This window comes from Phyllobates terribilis, unplaced genomic scaffold (genome assembly GCF_046119375.1).
Source record: "Phyllobates terribilis strain yellow unplaced genomic scaffold, ASM4611937v1 Scaffold_10__3_contigs__length_209671492, whole genome shotgun sequence".
Lineage (NCBI taxonomy): Eukaryota > Metazoa > Chordata > Amphibia > Anura > Dendrobatidae > Phyllobates > Phyllobates terribilis.
In genome coordinates this window covers 159,289,238-159,309,364 of record NW_027362770.1, presented here as the reverse complement: position 1 = coordinate 159,309,364, position 20,127 = coordinate 159,289,238, and the positions used below count along the sequence as shown (strand labels likewise).

The following is a 20,127-nucleotide window of genomic DNA, read 5'->3' as shown; positions in this document are numbered from 1 at the left end:
ACATTTTATGGAGGAACTAGAGGCAGACACAGAAATTCTAGGGAGGAGCTAGAGGCAGACACAGACATTCTATGGAGGAGCTAGAGGCAGACACAGACATTCTAGGGAGGAGCTAGAGGCAGACACAGACACTGTAGGGAGGATCTAGAGACAGGCACAGACATTCTAGGGAGGAGCTAGAGGTAGACACAGACATTCTAGGGAGGAGCTAGAGGCTGACACAAACATTCTAGGGAGGAGCTGGAGTCAGACAGACATTCTAGGGAGGAACTAGAGGCAGACATAGGCATTCTAGGGAGGAGTTTGAGGCAGACACAGACATTCTAGGGAGGAGCTAGAGGCAGACACATACACTCTAGAGAGGAGCTAGGGGCGGACACAGGCATTCTAGGGAGGAGTTAGAAGCAGACACAGACATTCCAGGGAGGAGCTAGAGACAGACACAGACATTCTAAGGAGGAGCTAAAGGCAGACACAGACATTCTAGGGAGGAGCTAGAGGCAGAAACAGACATTTTAGGGAGGAGTTAGAGGCGGATACAAACATTCTAGGGAGGAGCTAGAGGCAGACACATGTATTCTAGGAAGGAGCTAGAGGCAGACACAGACATTCTAGGGAGGAGCTAGAGGCAGACACAGACATTCTAGGGAGGAGCTAGAGGCAGACACATACATTCTAGATAGAAGCTAGAGGCAGATACAGACATTCTAGGGAGGAGCTAGAGACAGACAGACATTCTAGGGAGGAGCTAGAGGCAGACACAGACATTCTAGGGAGGAGCTAGATGCAGACACAGACATTCTAGGGTGGAGCTAGAGCAGGACATAGACAATCTAGGGAGGAGCTAGAGGCAGACTCAGACATTCTAGGGAGAAGCTAGAGCAGGACACAGACATTCTAGGGAGGAGCTAGATGCATACACAGACATTCTAGGGAGAAGATATAGGCAGACACAGACATTCTAGGGAGGAGCTAGGGGCAGACACAAACATTCTAGGAAGGATCTAGAGGCAGACATAGACATTCTAGGAAGGAGCTAGAGGCAGACACAGACATTCTAAGGAGGAGCTAGAGGTGAACACAGACATTCTAGGGAGCAGCTAGAGGCAGACACAGACATTCTAGGGAGGAGCTAACGGCAGACACAGATATTCGAGGGAGGAGCTAGAGGCAGACATAGACATTTTAAGGAGGAACTAAAGGAAGACAGATTCATTCTAGGGAGGAGCTAAAGGCAGACACAGACATTCTAGGGAGAAGCTAGAAGCAGACACAGACATTCTAGGAAGGAGCAAGAGGCAGACACAGACATTCTAGGGAGAAGCTAGAGGCAGACCCAGACATTCTAGGGAGGAGCTAAAGGCAGACAGACATTCTAGGGAGGATCTAGAGACAAACAAAGACATTCTTGGGAGGTGCTAGAGGCAGACACAGACATTCTATAGAGGAGCTAGAGGAATACATAGACATTTTATGGAGGAACTAGAGGCAGACACAGAAATTCTAGGGAGGAGCTAGAGGCAGATACAGACATTCTATGGAGGAGCTAGAGGCAGACACAGACATTCTAGGGAGGAGCTAGAGGCAGACACAGACACTGTAGGGAGGATCTAGAGACAGGCACAGACATTCTAGGGAGGAGCTAGAGGTAGACACAGACATTCTAGGGAGGAGCTAGAGGCTGACACAAACATTCTAGGGAGGAGCTAGAGTCAGACAGACATTCTAGGGAGGAACTAAGGCAGACATAGGCATTCTATGGAGGAGTTTGAGGCAGACACAGACATTCTAGGGAGGAGCTAGAGGCAGACACATACACTCTAGAGAGGAGCTAGGGGCGGACACAGGCATTCTAGGGAGGAGTTAGAGGCAGACACAGACATTCCAGGGAGGAGCTAGAGACAGACACAGACATTCTAAGGAGGAGCTAAAGGCAGACACAGACATTCTAGGGAGGAGCTAGAGGCAGAAACAGACATTTTAGGGAGGAGTTAGAGGCGGATACAGACATTCTAGGGAGGAGCTAGAGGCAGACACATGTATTCTAGGAAGGAGCTAGAGGCAGACACAGACATTCTAGGGAGGAGCTAGAGGCAGACACAGACATTCTAGGGAGGAGCTAGAGGCAGACACATACATTCTAGATAGAAGCTAGAGGCAGATACAGACATTCTAGGGAGGAGCTAGAGACAGACAGACATTCTAGGGAGGAGCTAGAGGCAGACACAGACATTCTAGGGAGGAGCTAGATGCAGACACAGACATTCTAGGGAGGAGCTAGAGACAGACATAGACATTCTAGGGAAGAGCTAGAGGCAGACACAGAGATTCTAAGGAGGAGCTAGAGACAGACATAGATATTCTAGGGAAGAGCTACAAGAGACACAGACATTCTAGGGAGGAGCTAGAGGCAGACATAGACATTCTAGGGAGGAGCTACAACAGACAGACATTCTAGTGAGGATGTAGAGGCAGACACAGACATTCTATGGAGGAGCTAGAGGCAGACATAGACATTCTAGGGAGGAGCTAGAACAGACACATACATTCTAGGGAGGAGCTAGAGACAGACATAGACATTCTAGGGAAGAGCTAGAGGCAGACACAGAGATTCTAAGGAGGAGCTAGAGACAGACATAGATATTCTAGGGAAGAGCTACAAGAGACACAGACATTCTAGGGAGGAGCTAGAGGCAGACATAGACATTCTAGGGAGGAGCTACAACAGACAGACATTCTAGTGAGGATGTAGAGGCAGACACAGACATTCTATGGAGGAGCTAGAGGCAGACATAGACATTCTAGGGAGGAGCTAGAACAGACACATACATTCTAGCGAGGAATTAGAGGCAGACTCAGACATTCTATGGAGGAGCTAGAGGCAGACATAGACATTCTAGGGAGGAGCTAGAACAGACACAGACATTCTAGGGAGGAGCTAGAGACAGATATAGACATTCTAGGGAAGAGCTAGAGGCAGACACAGAGATTCTAAGGAGGAGCTAGAGACAGACATAGATATTCTAGGGAAGAGCTACAAGAGACACAGACATTCTAGGGAGGAGCTAGAGGCAGACATAGACATTCTAGGGAGGAGCTACAACAGACAGACATTCTAGTGAGGATGTAGAGGCAGACACAGACATTCTATGGAGGAGCTAGAGGCAGACATAGACATTCTAGGGAGGAGCTAGAACAGACACATACATTCTAGCGAGGAATTAGAGGCAGACACAGACATTCTAGGGAGGAGCTAGAGGTAGACACAGACATTCTAGGAAGGAGCTAGAGCCAAACATGGACATTCTATGGAGGAGCTAAAGGCAGACACAAACAGTCTAGAGAGGAGCTAGACACAGACATTCTAGGGAGGAGCTAGAGGCAGACACAAACATTCTAGAGAGGAGCTAGAGGCAGACACAAACATTCTAGGGAGGAGCTAGAGGCAGACACAGACATTCTATGGAGGAGCTAGAGGCAACACAGACATTCTAGGGAGGAGCTGGAGTCAGACAGACATTCTAGGGAGGAACTAGAGGCAGACACAGCCATTCTAGGGAGCAGTTAGAGGCAGACACACATTCTAGGGAGGAGCTAGATGCAGACATAGAAATTCTAGGAAGGGGCTAGAGGCAAACACGGAGATTCTAGGGAGGAGCTAAAGGCAGACACAAACATTCTAGAGAGTAACTAGAGACAGATAGAGACATTCTAGGGAGGAGCTACAGACTGACACAGACATTCTGGGGAGGAGCTAGAGGCAGACACAGACATTCTAGGGAGAAGCTGGAGTCAGACAGACATTCTAGCGAGGAACTAGAGGCAGACATAGGCATTCTAGGGAGGAGTTAGAGGCAGACACAGACATTCTAGGGAGGCGCTAGAGGCAGACGCAGACATTTTAGGGAGGAGCAAGAGGCAGACATAGGCATTCTAGGGAGGAGCTAGAGGCTGACACAGACATTCTAGGGAGGAGCTAGAGGCAGACACAGACATTCTAGGGAGGAGCTAGAGACAGACACAAACATTCTAAGGAGGAGCTAGAGGCAGACACACATTCTAGGGAGGAGCTAGAGACAGACATAGACATTTTAGAGAGGAGCTAGAGGCAGACACAGACATTCTAAGGAGGAACTAGAGACAGACCGACATTCTAGAGAGGAGCTGCAAGAGACACTGACATTGTAGGGAGGATGTAGAGGCAGACACAGACATTCTAGGGAGGAGCTAGAGGCAGAAACAGACATTATAAGAAGGAGCTAGAGGCAGACGCAGACATTCTAAGGAGGAGCTAGAGGCAGACACAGACATTCTAGGGAGGAGCTAGAGGCAGACACTGACATTCTAGGGAGGAGCTAGAGGCAGACACTGACATTCTAGGAAGGAGCTAGAGGCAGACACAGACATTCTAGGGAGGAGCTAGAGACAGACAGACATTCTAGGGAGGAGCTAGAGGAAGTCACAGACATTCTAGGGAGGAGCTAGAGACAGACAGACATTCTAGGGAGGAGCTAGAGGCAGACACAGACATTCTAGGGAGGAGCTAGATGCAGACACAGACATTCTAGGGAGGAACTAGAGGCAGACACAGACATTCTAGGGAGGAGCTAGAGGCAGACACAGACATTCTAGGGAGGAGCTAGATGCAGACACAGACATTCTAGGGAGGAGCTAGAGGCAGACACAGACATTCTAGGGAGGAGCTAGATGCAGACACAGACATTCTAGGGAGGAGCTAGAGGCAGACACAGACATTCTAGGGAGGAGCTAGAGGCAGACACAAACATTCTGCTGCAAGTTCATCTGAAATGACAGTTACAGTTTTTCATAGAATGTTATAAGCACCAATTATCTGTTATCTCAGCAATGGGAAAATATGTGTTCACTAGAGACACATTATACCCATGAATTTAGAATTTTGAAAATTAATGATCAATCACGGAACAGAAAGGAGTAGATTTGTCTGATAAGATATATTAAAAAGTTTCTTATTTACAAGTGAACTATTTATTTTTGAAAAAAATACAGAAAACGACAGTTACTCTTTAAAAGGAATCTGTCAGTAGGATCGACCCACCTAAGCTGTCTATATGGACATGCAGGTCATAGAAAGTTGAATACAATGATACTTTGATGTCTTATTTCAGAGAAATCCATGTTTTTCTTAATGTGTAGATGAGCAGTTAAGATCTATGGTCCGGGCATAGATCTCCCTGAGAATCTGCCACCAGAGATTATTTTTAATGAAAGATGCTGTTACCAGTGAGAGACTTATAATGACTGACAGTCTGCTCTCCTGATCTCACTTCAGAGTTGTTTGTGATTACAACTAACACTGTAAAGCAGAAATGAACTTTGTTTCATTACAAACACATCTGCAACTGAAGTTGTCTACTCATTGTGTTTCAGCTTCCATCTCAAAGGCAACTAGTGTAAAGAAGAGGGGCAGTATAGCAGAGCTGACAGCACCATGAGAAGAGAGCTGCAGCAGCAGATGTGTCTGTAATGAGACAAAGTTCAGCTCTGCTGTTATGTGTCAGTTGTAATGAAGTTCAGCTCTGCAGTGAGATCAGGAGAGCAGACTGTCAGTCATTACATGTCTCACACTGGTAACACCTTCTTTCATTAAAAATATGCTCCGGAGGCAGATTCTCGGGGAGATCTATGTTCCGCCCATAGATCTTAACAGCTCATTTACATATTAAGAAAAATGTAGATTTCTTTGGAATAAGAAATCGGATTGAAGATATTAAGGTATCATTTTATTCAGCTTCCGATGACCTACATGTCCATATAGATGCTTGATCATACTGACAGATTCCCTTTAAGAGTGTCTGTCATTGTGAATGTTGCTTTTTTTTTCTTCCTGTGAAAATGATGGATGGAACCTGCGATGGATTCTCCTAACAGATGCTCAAACATAGGTGTGAATGAAGCCTTAGAAACACACATTCACATAAATTAGGTTCATTGCTATAAGAAGCTTATGTATATCATTTAGCCAATACACAGAGTGAAAGTGACGACGTCGGAGAAAGAGGAACTAAGTCAGGAACTGCACTAATTTAGCTCTGTAATACTGGCCATCTGCACTTGTTTGCAGACAGAAGCCCTGGGTGTTAAATATTTTTACAAAAGCACGGATCAAATAAATCCTGAGAAGTCAAATAAGAACCTGAGTGGAGTTGGTGAATGTCTCGTGGATAGGCCGGCTGGTTTGTAGATCCCCGTCATCTTCATGATCTTTGTCTGGAAAAAAAGGAACATTTTTGAAAAGATTTCCTATAATATTTAAAGTATAACTGTCACTTCAGGAGAACTCTGTGTCTGTAACTTTAACTCCTCCTCCTCCCCTCTCCATATAACTTTATGAGCACCAACTGTCATCTCCTATCCCAGAAATATGAAAATCTGTATTCACTAAAGACACATTTTATCCGTGAATTGAGAGTGAAAGATCAGACCAGGAGGAGAAAGAAGCAGATTTCTCTGCTAGAAATACATTACAACTTGGTTCGAATACACTGGCCCCTCCCCAAGAAAAGTAAACCCGCTGCTCAAGATAATACTGTTTAAAAAGGTTAATCTACAACTCCAAAACAATCTGTGTTCTCTTCTGTATATTGAGGTGCTAACACTCATTGTACAGGAGGAGGAGGAGGTGAGCTGTGACATCACCTATTGTGAGTGGTGGATCCTGTGTTATATACTGTATATAGAGATGTTATCAGTCATTGTTCAGGGAGGAGGAGGTGAGCTGTGATATCACCTATTGTGAATGGTGGATCCTGTGTTATCTACTGTATATAGAGGTGTTATTATTGCACAGGAGGAGGAAGAGGTGAGCTGTGACATCACCTATTTTGAATGGTGAATCCTGTGTTATCTTCTGTATATAGAGGTGTTATAAGTCATTGTACAGGAGGAGGAGGAGGTGAGCTGTGACATCACCTATTGTGAATGGTGTATCCTGTGTTATCTACTGTATATAAAGGTGATATTAGTCATTGTACAGGAGGAGGAGGTGAGCTATGACATCACCTATTGTGAATGGTGGAACCTGTGTTATCTATTGTATATAGAGATGTTATCAGTCATTGTACAGGAGGAGGAGGTGAGCTGTGACATCACCTATTGTGAATAGTGGATCCTGTGTTATTTACTGTATATAGAGGTGTTATCAATCATTGTACAGGAGGAGGAGGAGGTGAGTTGTGATATCTTCTATTGTGAATTGTGGATCCTGTGTTATCTACTGTATATAGAAGTGTTATCAGTCATTGTGCAGGAGGAGGAGGGGAGCTGTGCCATCACCTATTGTGATTGGTGGATCCTGTGTTATCTACTGTATATTGAAGTGTTATCAGTCATTGTACAGGAGGGGGAGGAGGTGAGCTGTGACATCACCTAGTTGTGACATCATCTATTGTGAATTGTGGATCCTGTGTTATCTACTGTATATAGAAGTGTTATCAGTCATTGTGCAGGAGGAGGAGGTGAGCTGTGCCATCACCTATTGTGAATGGTGGATCCTATGTTATCTACTGTATATAGAGGTGTTATCAGTCATTGTACAGGAGGAGGAGGAAGTGAGCTGTTACATCATCTATTGTGAACTGTGGATCCTGTGTTATCCACTGTATATAGAAGTGTTATCAGTCATTGTACAGGAGGGGGAGGAGGTGAGCTGTGACATCACCTATTGTGAATGGTGGATCCTTTGTTATCTACTGTATATAAAGGTGATATCAGTCATTGTACAGAAGGAGGAGGTAAGCTGTGACATCACCTATTGTGAATGATGGATCCTGTGTTATCTACTGTACATAGAGGTGGTATCATTCTACAGGAGGAGGAGGAGGTGAGCTGTGACATCACCTATTGTGAATGGTGGATCCTGTGTTATCTACTGTATATAGAGGTGTTATCAGTCATTGTACAGGAGGAGGAGGAGGTGAGCTGTGACATCATCTATTGTGAATTGTGGATCCTGTGTTATCTACTGTATATAGAAATGTTATCAGTCATTGCACTGGAGGAGGAGGTGAGCTGTGACATCACCTATTGTGAATGGTGGATCCTTTGCTATCTACTGTATATAGAGGTGTCATCAGTCATTGTACAGGAGGAGGAGTGAGCTGTCACATCACCTATTGTGAATGGTGGATCCTTTGTCATCTACTGTATATAGAGGTGTTATCAGTCATTGTACAGGAGGAGGAGGTGAGCTGTGACGTCACCTATTGTCAATGGTGAATCATGCGTTATCTACTGTATATAGAGGTGTTATCAGTCATTGTACAGGAGGAGGAGGTGAGCTGTGACATCACCTATTGTGAATGGTGGATCCTGTGTTATCTTCTGTATATAGAGGTGTTATCAGTCATTGTACAGGAGGAGGAGGTGAGCTGTGACATCATCTATTGTGAATGGTGGATCCTGTGTTATCTACTGTATATAGAGGTGTTATCAGCCATTGTACAGGAGGAGGAGGTGAGCTGTGACGTCACCTATTGTCAATGGTGAATCCTGCGTTATCTACTGTATATAGAGGTGTTATCAGTCATTGTACAGGAGGAGGAGGTGAGCTGTGACATCACCTATTGTGAATGGTGGATCCTGTGTTATCTTCTGTATATAGAGGTGTTATCAGTCATTGTACAGGAGGAGGAGGTGAGCTGTGACATCATCTATTGTGAATGGTGGATCCTGTGTTATCTACTGTATATAGAGGTGTTATCAGTCATTGTACAGGAGGGGTAGGAGGTGAGCTGTGACATCACCTATTGTGAATGGTGGATCCTGTGTCATCTTCTGTATAAAGAGGTGTTATCAGTCATTGATATCTTGACTGTTTGTCACCCTGGCCTGGATGCCACAAAATGTAATAAAGCTGTGTCTGAGAGCAAGGGGGAGGTTCTCTAGTCAGGGGAACATTAGCATGCAGTACCTCCTGTCTCAGGCCAGTAGGGGGAGCAGGCTGCCCCTATAAAAGCTGGTGCTGGGGGCAGGGTAGGGAGAACTGGATGACCTGTCTCAGCACTGAGACGTGTCCCGGAGCAGAGCAGGGACAGAAAGTTGTATTGCACCTAAGAGGAAGTGTGGCAGGAGGATAGCCACAAGCCAGAGACAAGAGGCGAAGTGAGCCTGTCTTGGCAGATAAAGGACTTAATTTACCAGACTTTGGTGTCTGAGGCTGGGAGGATTCCACATCCCACAGCAAATAACCAGTCCGCAAGGGACTGTATGTTCCTTGGCCTAAGAAACCTGGAGGCTCTGCCACAACAGAAGGGACCAGTAAAGCCGTACCAGGCCGGGAGCAGAAAGGAACCCACGTCGCAGGCCATACAGGCGAGAGTACACGGAAAGCTCGGAAACGTGGGCTGTTACCCTATAAGGAGGAGATAGCCAGAAGGCGCACAGAAAGCACGGTAGGCCTACACCCTCACCCTGACCAGGGCCAATTTCCCCATTGCTCTCGGACATCCAGGTCCCCTCCTAGCCGGGACTGTTTATGGGTCAGTTTACCTGTTTTAGTAAAGGCCCTGGACTGCAACCTGTTGTCTGTGTGCTCCTTCGCGCCTCCAGCACTACCAGTACTGGGACTCTCACCACCATCACTCCCACCATCCATTATACTGCCCTGGGGCCGCACTCTTCCCGTGGAGAGTCACACTACCCTAGCTGCACACCTCATCAGCCCCAGCGGTCTGCATGCAGCGGCAGTTCCTAATAACCGCAATCCACGGGTGGCGTAGTCGGACATAATCATCAGCGCATAACGGACTACCACTGGCCTGACCACCCTGAGCCACGGAACCGGGTTGCCACTACTACTCCCATCGTTCCCCTACTGCCCGGATCCGAGTGCCCCACGGTCCAGGGGGCGAGTCAGCTTTGGCGTAGTAGGCAGGATTGCAACCAACCCGCCACAAACGGGTATTGCGTGCCTGAAAAAGACTTTGCACTTACCTGAAAAGAGGTTTCCCGCCGTCCGGAGCCGTTTCCCGCCATTTCCAGCCGTCTCCCGCCATCTTCCATCGGTTCCCGCCATCTTCAGCCGTTTTCCCGCCATCGGACGCCATCTTCAGGACGCCGCGCGGGAAGAAGAGGGGCGTGGACGTCCAAACCGCGCGAGACCCGAAGCTCCGCCCCACGCACCAACGCTGCGCAAGGTCCTGGAAGGGAGAGAGAGCGACGCTGACGTCACCAGGACGCGACGCAAGGTCCTCGTCCAGAGCAGCAGCAGCAGAGCCGCGGCCTACAGAAGAGGATCGTCGGAAGGTAGGCCACGCTTAACTAGGGGGGAGGAAGATGTCGGATACAGAGGCGCCCACTACCATCAACACAGCTGCAGCAGCGGTGATGCCATTTTCCCTGCCCTACATCCCTGGAGCGGCCTGGCTGCCCAAGTACTCAGGGGAGCCCCATGCCCTAACTGACTTTAAGGAAAGGCTGTACAGTTTGTTCCAAGTCTACCCCCTGACAGAGGAACAGAAGGTCAGCATATTAACAGGGCAGTTAACTGGCGCAGCCCAAAGGGAGGTAAAATCATGGCCCACTGAGGAGAAAAGGACCGTGAAGGGTATTCTGGCCCGGCTGCGGGGTACCTTTGACACACGTACCTCCGCTGAAATTAAAATGAGGTTCTATGGATGTAAGCAGCGGGCACAGGACAGCATCAGAGACTATGCCCTAAATTTGCAGGAAGCCTTGAGGGCCATCCAACAAGCTGACCCTGGCAGCGTGCAGGAAACAGATAAGCTACTAACAGAACAGTTTATAGAAGGTCTGCTGTCTAGCGCCCACAGGACCCAGCTGCGCCTCATGTTCTTTCAGAACCCTGATCTGACCTTTGCCCAATTCAAGGACAGGGCCATAAGGGTGCTCCGTGAATCCGCAACAAGTGGCGCTATAAACCCCCGGCGCCCTGCTCTTACCTACCACCAGGAGGCGGCGCCCTCCTCTATGGACTCCGTGGGGGCTGATGCAAAGGCCCTGAACCAAGCCCCGTCGAAAGATCTGCACCACCAAGTCCAGGAGCTGACCAGGAGCGTCGCGGCGTTGACCAGGACCGTCCAGGCGTTACAAGTGGACCCGTCAAGACCCATCGAGCTTGCTTCAAGTCCGGAGGATGTCCCGTGGCGTCAACAGAGGAGGATCCCGTCGTTCCGAGGGAGGCCCACAGACCGCTATGCAGAGGATGGACAGCCCATTTGCCGTCGATGCAACCAGCCCGGACACATTTCCAGGTACTGTAATTTAAACGGGTCCAACCTGGGGCAGAGGGCCAACCCCGAGGCATAAGATCACCAGGCCCTTATAATAGGCGTGATAAGTACGTTGGGGGGCGCCCGGTTTTACCCGTGGTGCTGGACGGTATCCCCATGAGCGCCTTGCTGGATACTGGGTCGCAAGTAACCACTATCCCTTATGTACTTTTTAAGCAGTATTGGACTGATGCTGATATCGCACGGTATCCAGACAGTAACTTGAGCATCATCGCCAGTAATGGCTTACCCGTGCCGCAGATGGGGTTCAAGGAGATGACCATTAAGATTGGTAAAGTTGAACTGCCGGCACAGGGAGTAATTATTGTGGACATTGACCGTCGTGAAAGTCACCATAAAATAACTGTGGGTACTAACGTGATTGAAAATTGTCTTTCAGAAGTAATTGTAATTCTAAAACAGGTGGCGGTGAATGCTAGTTCCAGCCAACAGAGAGTCCTCAACAAGGAGATAAAAGCCCTGATGAGACGGCAGCAGGTAGAACTGTCTGGTGGTGAGATCAGTAGCGTAAGACTGAGTGACCCATTCCCCATTTCCATGCCTCCCAAAAGTGAAATGATGATCTGGTGTCGGACTGCAATCGGGTTGAGAGGTAGAGACTACCAAGCCATGGTAGAACCCGTGTACTCAGACAGCAAGCCCACCATTTTGAAAGCCCGGGGGGTGGTTGATGTCCGTCATGGGAGGGTGCCCGTCCGTATCCTCAACATTGGGGAGAGGGAAGTACACTTACCCAGGTACGCTACACTCGCCAAACTGTTTGATGTCGAACACAAAGCTATCAGGGCCGTGGAGCCTTTGCCTCCATCTCCTCAGGCGGAGGGTAATGGCTCCCAGAAACAAAAGGAGGACTGGTGCCAGAAACTCCATGTGGGTGCTGACTCCACTCCCCTGCACCAAAAACAAGGAGTCTACCGGGTGGTACAGGAGTACGAGAGAGTCTTTAGTAAGCACCCGCTAGACTTCGGCAGAGTAAAGGGGATAGAACACCACATCCCCACAGGGAGCCACCCACCGATAAAAGAAAGACACAGACCTGTACCCCCTGCACATTATCAGAACGCAAAGGGCATGCTAAAAGAAATGAAAGAAGCTGGGGTCATTAGAGATAGCTGTAGCCCATGGGCAGCCCCCTTGGTTCTGGTGAAAAAGAAAGACGGCACCATGAGAATGTGCGTGGACTATAGACAAATCAACCGTATCACCCACAAAGACGCATATCCGCTGCCTAGAATAGAGGAGTCTTTAGCCGCACTAAAATCAGCTAACTTCTTTTCTACTTTGGACCTTACTAGCGGGTACTGGCAGGTTCCTGTGGCAGAGGCTGACAAGGAGAAGACCGCCTTCACCACCCCGATGGGACTGAGCGAGTTCAACTGTATGCCTTTCGGGCTCTGCAACGCACCAGGGACCTTCCAGCGGCTGATGGAATGCTGTCTAGGGCACCGAAACTTCGAGACGGTCCTCCTTTACCTGGACGACGTGATCGTCTATTCGAAAACCTACGAGGACCATCTAAAGCACCTGGCCGAGGTGTTTGAAGCCCTGGCAGGCTATGGCCTGAAGGTGAAACCATCGAAGTTTCACCTGCTGAAACCAAAGGTCCAGTACCTAGGGCACGTGGTAAGCGCGGAAGGAGTGGCCCCCGACCCTGACAAGGTCACGGCAATCAAGAGCTGGCCAAGCCCTTCGAACATCAAAGAGGTGAGACAGTTTCTCGGATTGGTAGGCTACTACCGAAGGTTCATCCCCGGGTTCACTAGGATGGCAGCTCCTATGCAGGACCTCCTAATCGGACAGTCTAAGTCCAGGAGCCAAAAGCCGCCCTTCAAGTGGGATAAACCGGAAGAGGAGTCCTTCCGCCAGTTGAAGATGGCCCTCACAGGGGATGAGATCCTGGCCTACCCTGATTATGGTCAGCCTTTTATTCTCCACACGGACGCCAGTAATGTGGGAATGGGAGCGGTACTGTCCCAAAACCAACAGGGCAGAGAAAGGGTGATCGTGTACGCCAGCCGGAAGCTGAGGCCCACCGAGAGGAACCCGGAGAATTACAGCTCCTTCAAGCTAGAATTCTTGGCGGTGGTGTGGGCCGTGACAGAACGCTTCAAGCATTACCTGGCCTCTGCAAAGTTCACAGTGTACACGGACAACAACCCATTGACACACCTGGACAATGCAAGACTGGGTGCCCTGGAACAGCGGTGGATGACCCGTCTCTCCAACTATGACTTCGTGATCAAGTACCGGGCCGGCAAAACCAATGCCAACGCTGACGCCCTATCGAGGATGCATCACTTACCTGAAGGTGACGAAGACCCAGAAGAGCAGGAGGAGGTAGAACTCTCCGCGTTTCACCGGTATGGAGCCGCTCAATACTCCCACCGCGTGAAGGAGGTGGATCTAACAACCGTGATGATCAATCCCCTACCTCACCACAGCTGGGCCGAGACCCAAGATAGTGACCCTGCCATCCGCCTGGTGAAAGATCTGCTGACCCAGGAGGACGCCCGCATGGATCCAGATGCTCCAGAGGAAGCCAAGCAGCTGTGGAAGGAGAAGAGCAAGCTGTTCCTCTACGAAGGCAAGCTGTGCAGAAGGATTGTCAACCACCGGACGCGCGAGCTGACCTGGCAAGTCGTGGTCCCAAGGCGGGATGCAGCTATGGTCCTGGGGGCTTACCATGACAGAGCGGGGCACTTCGGTTGGAATAAACTGGAGTTCCTGCTAAGAGGACGGTTCTTTTGGGTCGGCATGAGAGGGGCTGTAGAAAAGTGGTGCAGAGACTGTGGCCCTTGTCACCTAAGGAGGAAGGACCGTGCCAGCCAGAAGACACCCTTGAGGCCCATCGTCACCACGCAGCCTCTTGAGCTGGTAGCTCTGGACCACGTCAAATTGGCTCCAAGCCGGTCAGGATACATCTATGCCCTGACAATCGTGGACCACTATTCCCGTTTTCTAGTGGTGGTCCCGGTAAAGGACTTGACAGCCCAAACAGCGGCCAGAGCCTTCCAGCAATACTTCTGCCGTCCACACGGGTATCCGGAACAGGTCCTGACAGACCAGGGTCCAGCGTTCGAGGCTGAAATCTTCCAAGAGTTCTGCGACCTCTATGGCTGTAAGAAGATTCGGACAACGCCTTACCACCCACAAACCAACGGGATGTGTGAGAAAATGAACAATATAGTCATTGACCTCCTGAAGACGTTGCCCCTGGAGGAACGCAGCCTGTGGCCAGAAAAACTGCCGGACCTGATAGACCTATACAACCATGTCCCGGTGAATGCTACAAATTGCACCCCGGCTTACCTGATGCGAGCCAGACCAGGTAAGCTGCCCGTAGACTTGGAGATGGGAGTCCTAACGCCTGAGGACACCTCCCCGGATGCGGACTGGGATATGGAAAGGCAACTGCAGTACAAGAAGGTACAGGAGAGTGTGGAGAAGAGCCTGGCCCAGGTGAGAGAGAGGCAAGAAAAACTCTTCAACCAACACGCCCCTGCTGGTCCCCTGGAACCTGGTGAGCAGGTCCTGAAGCGGAAGAGAAGGCTACATAAGTTGGACGACCAGTGGGAAAGGGAACCCTACACCGTACTGCAGTCTGACCACGACAACCCGAAGGTGTGCGTGATCACCAAGGACGGAGGAGAAACCACTAGTATCGTCTCCAGAGACCACCTCAAAAGATGCCCTGAGCAACTCCGTAGTGCAGAAGAGGATCAGAGTGACCTTGAACCCACAGAGGACAAGGAAGAAATGATCAGCACCGTTCTCGGAGAGTTCCCTCAGTCCTGGACTCGCATAAATGATGCCATAGTGGTACCTGTCCTGCATTTCCTGCAACCGGCACAGCAACAACCAACACCAGAGCCGGAAGGTGAAGAGGAGCAAGCAGTTCCAGAGGCAGAAGAGCCTGTGCCAGCAGCCCAGGAGAGTCAACCCTCTGCTGACAGTGAGCCTGCCATGCCTGCGGTAAGCCAAAGGACCCGCAGACAGCTGCCTGCCCTGCCTGTAAGTCCAGCTGGTAGCTGTACCCCTAACGCTAGTGGAGAAAGCCAGGTCGGTCCGCCACCAGACAGTGGGTTAAGGAGATCAACCAGGAGCACAAAGGGGCAGATACCCGCTCGCTGGAAAATATAGGGTGCACTAAAATTGTAAATAACCCTGTTGCCAAATGTTGGAATGTTTGCCAAGTTACATGCATGTTTGGTAATTCTGTGTTTCAGTTTCTTGCAGCTACCGTAAGGACTCAAAGGTTATGGACTTTTAATAACCGGGACCTTGTATGGACTGCGTTCGGAGCCTAACCAAGGAATGAACTAAGACTGTAAAGGACTTGGGGTAGGACAGACCCCCACCTGGTTAAGGCTCCCCATTGTATTGGTGATATGGACACCCGGTCACAGACCACACTGTGACCTTAAGAACTCAATCTGTGCGTCGTCTGTCTGTTAATGTTTTATGGTTATGCATATTGTCTTTGTTTATTGTTTAGTCCCGGAGTACTAAATTTTACTAGGGGGAATGTGTCACCCTGGCCTGGATGCCACAAAATGTAATAAAGCTGTGTCTGAGAGCAAGGGGGAGGTTCTCTAGTCAGGGGAACATTAGCATGCAGTACCTCCTGTCTCAGGCCAGTAGGGGGAGCAGGCTGCCCCTATAAAAGCTGGTGCTGGGGGCAGGGTTAGGGAGAACTGGATGACCTGTCTCAGCACCGAGACGTGTCCCGGAGCAGAGCAGGGACAGAAAGTTGTATTGCACCTAAGAGGAAGTGTGGCAGGAGGAGAGCCACAAGCCAGAGACAAGAGGCGAAGTGAGCCTGTCTTGGCAGATAAAGGACTTAATTTACCAGACTTTGGTGTCTGAGGCTGGGAGGATTCCACATCCCACAGCAGATAACCAGTCCGCAGAGGACTGTATGTTCCTTGGCCTAAGAAACCTAGAGGCTCTGCCACAACAGAAGGGACCAGTAAAGCCGTACCAGGCCGGGAGTAGAAAGGAACCCACGTCGCAGGCCATACAGGCGAGAGTACACGGAAAGCTCGGAAACGTGGGCTGTTACCCTATAAGGAGGAGACAGCCAGAAGGAGCACAGAAAGCACGGTAGGCCTACACCCTCACCCTGACCAGGGCCAATTTCCCCATTGCTCTCAGACATCCAGGTCCCCTCCTAGCCGGGACTGTTTATGGGTCAGTTTACCTGTTTTAGTAAAGGCCCTGGACTGCAACCTGTTGTCTGTGCGCTCCTTCGCGCCTCCAGCACTACCGGTACTGGGACTCTCACCACCATCACTCCCACCATCCATTATACTGCCCTGGGGCCGCACTCTTCCCGTGGGGAGTCACACTACCCTAGCTGCACACCTCATCAGCCCCAGCGGTCTGCATGCAGCGGCGGTTCCTAATAACCGCAATCCACGGGTGGCGTAGTCGGACGTAATCATCAGCGCATAACGGACTACCACTGGCCTGATCACCATGAGCCACGGAACCGGGTTGCCACTACTACTCCCATCGTTCCCCTACTGCCCGGATCCGAGTGCCCCACGGCCCAGGGGGCGAGTCAACTGTAATGATAATGAGCTTGCTGAAAAATGTTCTGAATAGAACAGGAAGTTTTTTGTGTTTTTTTTAAATATATACAGATAATATATGGAATATTGAAAATAACTTTGTCAAAAAAAAAAAAAAAAACCTTTGACAAAAACAATAGATCATTAAACATTCCGTTTAAGGAAGAAGCGTTTGCTCTTCTTGGTATTAGTTGTCTTTAGCAGTCACACCAGAGAACACTTACCTTTTTTGATCTTTAAAGACACATGTTCCTTCTTGTCATTGAACAGTCCAGGGATCTCCACACGGCAGCAGTACGCTCCTTCATCATTTTCGGTGGTCCCAGAAATGGTCAGGGACAGTTTGCCCTGACTAATATTCCCCAGTAACTGGTATCTGTTAGATATCCTCCAAGTCACATTTCTGCTGTCAGTCTCAATAATCCGATTTTTACAAGAAAACATAGTACATCTGCCACGGCCCCAGCACATAGTGTAGGTCCCTTTGCTGGTAGAATAATCGCAGGGTAACGTTGCTGTTCCATTAATTGATCCGGTCACGGTCACATGTTTTGCCAAAACAGATACAACTGCACATCAAAGAGGCTTGTAAGAATTTGGAAATAAAGTACAAATAAACGTTGATCATTGTGTCTTGATTTCATGCAGTAATTTCCCAAAACAGGGATTTTAAATTCTGAATGGCCCAAAATTCAGTATGAAAAATATCCACACATCATGTCCCTGCAGTTAATGTATAAATATATAGATATATATATATGTATATATAGATATATATATAGTAATGGCCAAAAGTGTTGGCACCTTTGAAATTGTTCCAGAAAATTAAGTATTTTTCCATGAAAATTATTACGTTTTCTTACACACATATTTATTTCCTTTGTGTGTATTGGAACAACACAAAAAAAAGGCAAATTGGACGTAATTTCACACAAAACCCCCAAAAATGGGCCGGACAAATCTGTTGGCACCTTTCCAAAATTGTGGGTAAAAAGCTTTGTTTCAAGCATGTGCAAGTAACAGATGTGGGCAATATTAAAATCACACCTGAAACCAGATAAAAAGGGGAAAAGTTGTCTCAATCTTTGCATTGTATGTCTGTTTGTGCCACACTAAGCATGGAGAACAGAAAGAGGAGAAGAGAACTGTCTGAGGACATACTCAACATTGAAATTTCAACACTAAGAAGGAAATATGGGAGAATCTGTGGTGAGCATGCTCTTCTAGATGGTAGGCATGATGTTCTAAGCTTGCTGTTCTAGAGGCATCAAAGCTGGACACGCTAATTTGGGAACATATGTTGTGGGCATGCACTTCTAGAAGCAACTAAGGTGCACATGATGTTCTGGGGGCATATGTCGTAGGCATGCTATTCTAGAGACATCTACGGTGCACATGATGATCTGGGGCTATATGTGATGGGCATGCTCTTCTAGAGACATCTGTGGTGGACATGATGTTTTGGGGGCATACATTACAAGATCTTCTAGGGGCATCTTAGGTGGACATGATTTCCTGGGCTATCTGTGACGGACATGCTGTCTTGGTTGCTGCTACACAGAGACATCTGTGGCTGGATAATGTTATATGATCTTACTATCACAAACGTTGGTAAAAAGGTCTATTTATCAATCTTCTTTGCCAAACTCTTAAACAGATCCCACCAAGGTGAGGTAGAAACGATATTCCTACATATGTAAAAAAAATATTCCCACCAACAGCAGCAATCGGTTTTGAGGGATGAACTTGTACACCATTTCTCAGATCTCCCGGGAATGGCCTCACTCTTCCTTTCGTCTTCATCTCTTATTGATACCTCTATTTTTTCTTGGTAACTCTACTTCACATGTTCCTCAACTAGTACATTGTCTCACAACATGTCTTATCTTCAGACAAAAAGACACCAGAACACGCAGTGTCAGAACATACACAATTACAATTATTATCAATTCTGTGTAATTAAATAATACTGCCCCTAGAATGAGCCACATCTACTAGAGAGTGTGGGGAGTCCTATTCTATGCAGAGGGTTGGTGGTCTAAACAACTTCAGGTGGAACCAAACCAAGAAAGTTTTAGTTGACAATCTTGGTCAGACATGTGTGACCCACTTCTCTCTGTGGTACCGTGGTGTGGAAAGTACTATATGAAGAGTTAGGTAATATGTCGGCACCCACCAAACCATAAGCCAAAGCAGTGATAATCAACACAATGAATGCTCACCGGAGAAAGACCCGAGAAGACCAGATATGGACACAACCAAGAAAATCATCTTGTGAACTGCCTAACAGAAAGTATATTTTATCTTGGGAAGTGTTTCTGCATTACAGGAAATTAGAGAAAGGAAGTCCCCAAAATAAACTTTACTCCATGGTTAAAAAAATGTAAATTATCAAGTTTTTCTTTTTTTTCGCTGCTTGAAACAGGTGCAGAAGCATGTCACAGGCCACAGCAAACTTCAGCAATACCACTTTTGGAAAATATATCAATATCTGTGACATGCCCACAATACACATCTAGATCTTTGTTAAATGGAGATCAGACACAGAAATATGTTAATCTCCGTACTTTGCTTGTATATGGCCACTGCTGGAGCAGATTGCTGATCACTTGGGGTGGCAAGTGTTGGGTCCCCAGAATCTCATATCGATGACCCATCTTACCGTCTTGGACAACCCCTTCAACTGATAAATCCATCAAAGATTTTATAACACACTTAATAATTTAAACCAGCTTTGTCTGGGAAGCAGAGTGCCCAATAGGCAGGTTAGGTTTGCTTTGCCACATGCAGGGGCACCTTGCCTTGGAACTGCTCCTGCTTCTTCTGGGCGGTGGGACAATTCGTTGTCAGCACTTCTACTGTGCTTTGTCGGCTACCAACAGCAGTCATCATTATTATTATCTGTGGTCCATTAAAAAAAAGTGTCTCGTTGTGCCGGCTACACCCTTCAACTTTGGACACATAATAATATAGTATTCTTTTAAGGTGGTTATCCAGGATTTGAAAATTGATGGAATATCAAACATTAGATTGTGGATAGAGTTGAGCAAAAAGATTTGAAGGACCCTGGATCGGCGACCACGTTGGTAGTCTGTGGTGACCAAACCAGAGCCATGTGGCTCTCTTTCCTACCTGTCAGCATCCCTGGCACCTTTTCTTATTAGTAGGCTTGTTGCGATTTCATGTGTGTATTGTGTCAAAACGATGACATCACACCTGGTCAACGAATCAGAAGAGGTGCCAGGAAAGCCAGAAGATAGGAG

The 20,127-nt window shown here is 48.0% G+C and overlaps 1 protein-coding gene across 1 annotated transcript in view; it reads right to left on the bottom strand.

Annotated features, from left to right (window-relative positions):
- Positions 1-19,191, bottom strand: part of LOC141164183 (hepatitis A virus cellular receptor 1 homolog) — a 32,562-nt gene extending 13,371 nt beyond the window's left edge. The window contains exons 1-3 of the mRNA XM_073649315.1: positions 19,087-19,191; positions 17,089-17,433; positions 6,176-6,249 (exon numbers count right to left, since the gene is read on the bottom strand). Coding sequence (XP_073505416.1) covers positions 6,176-6,249; positions 17,089-17,433; positions 19,087-19,135 — 468 coding nt within the window. The 5' untranslated portion in view covers positions 19,136-19,191. The remainder of the gene's footprint in view (positions 1-6,175; positions 6,250-17,088; positions 17,434-19,086) is intronic.
- Positions 19,192-20,127: the final 936 nt, after the last annotated feature.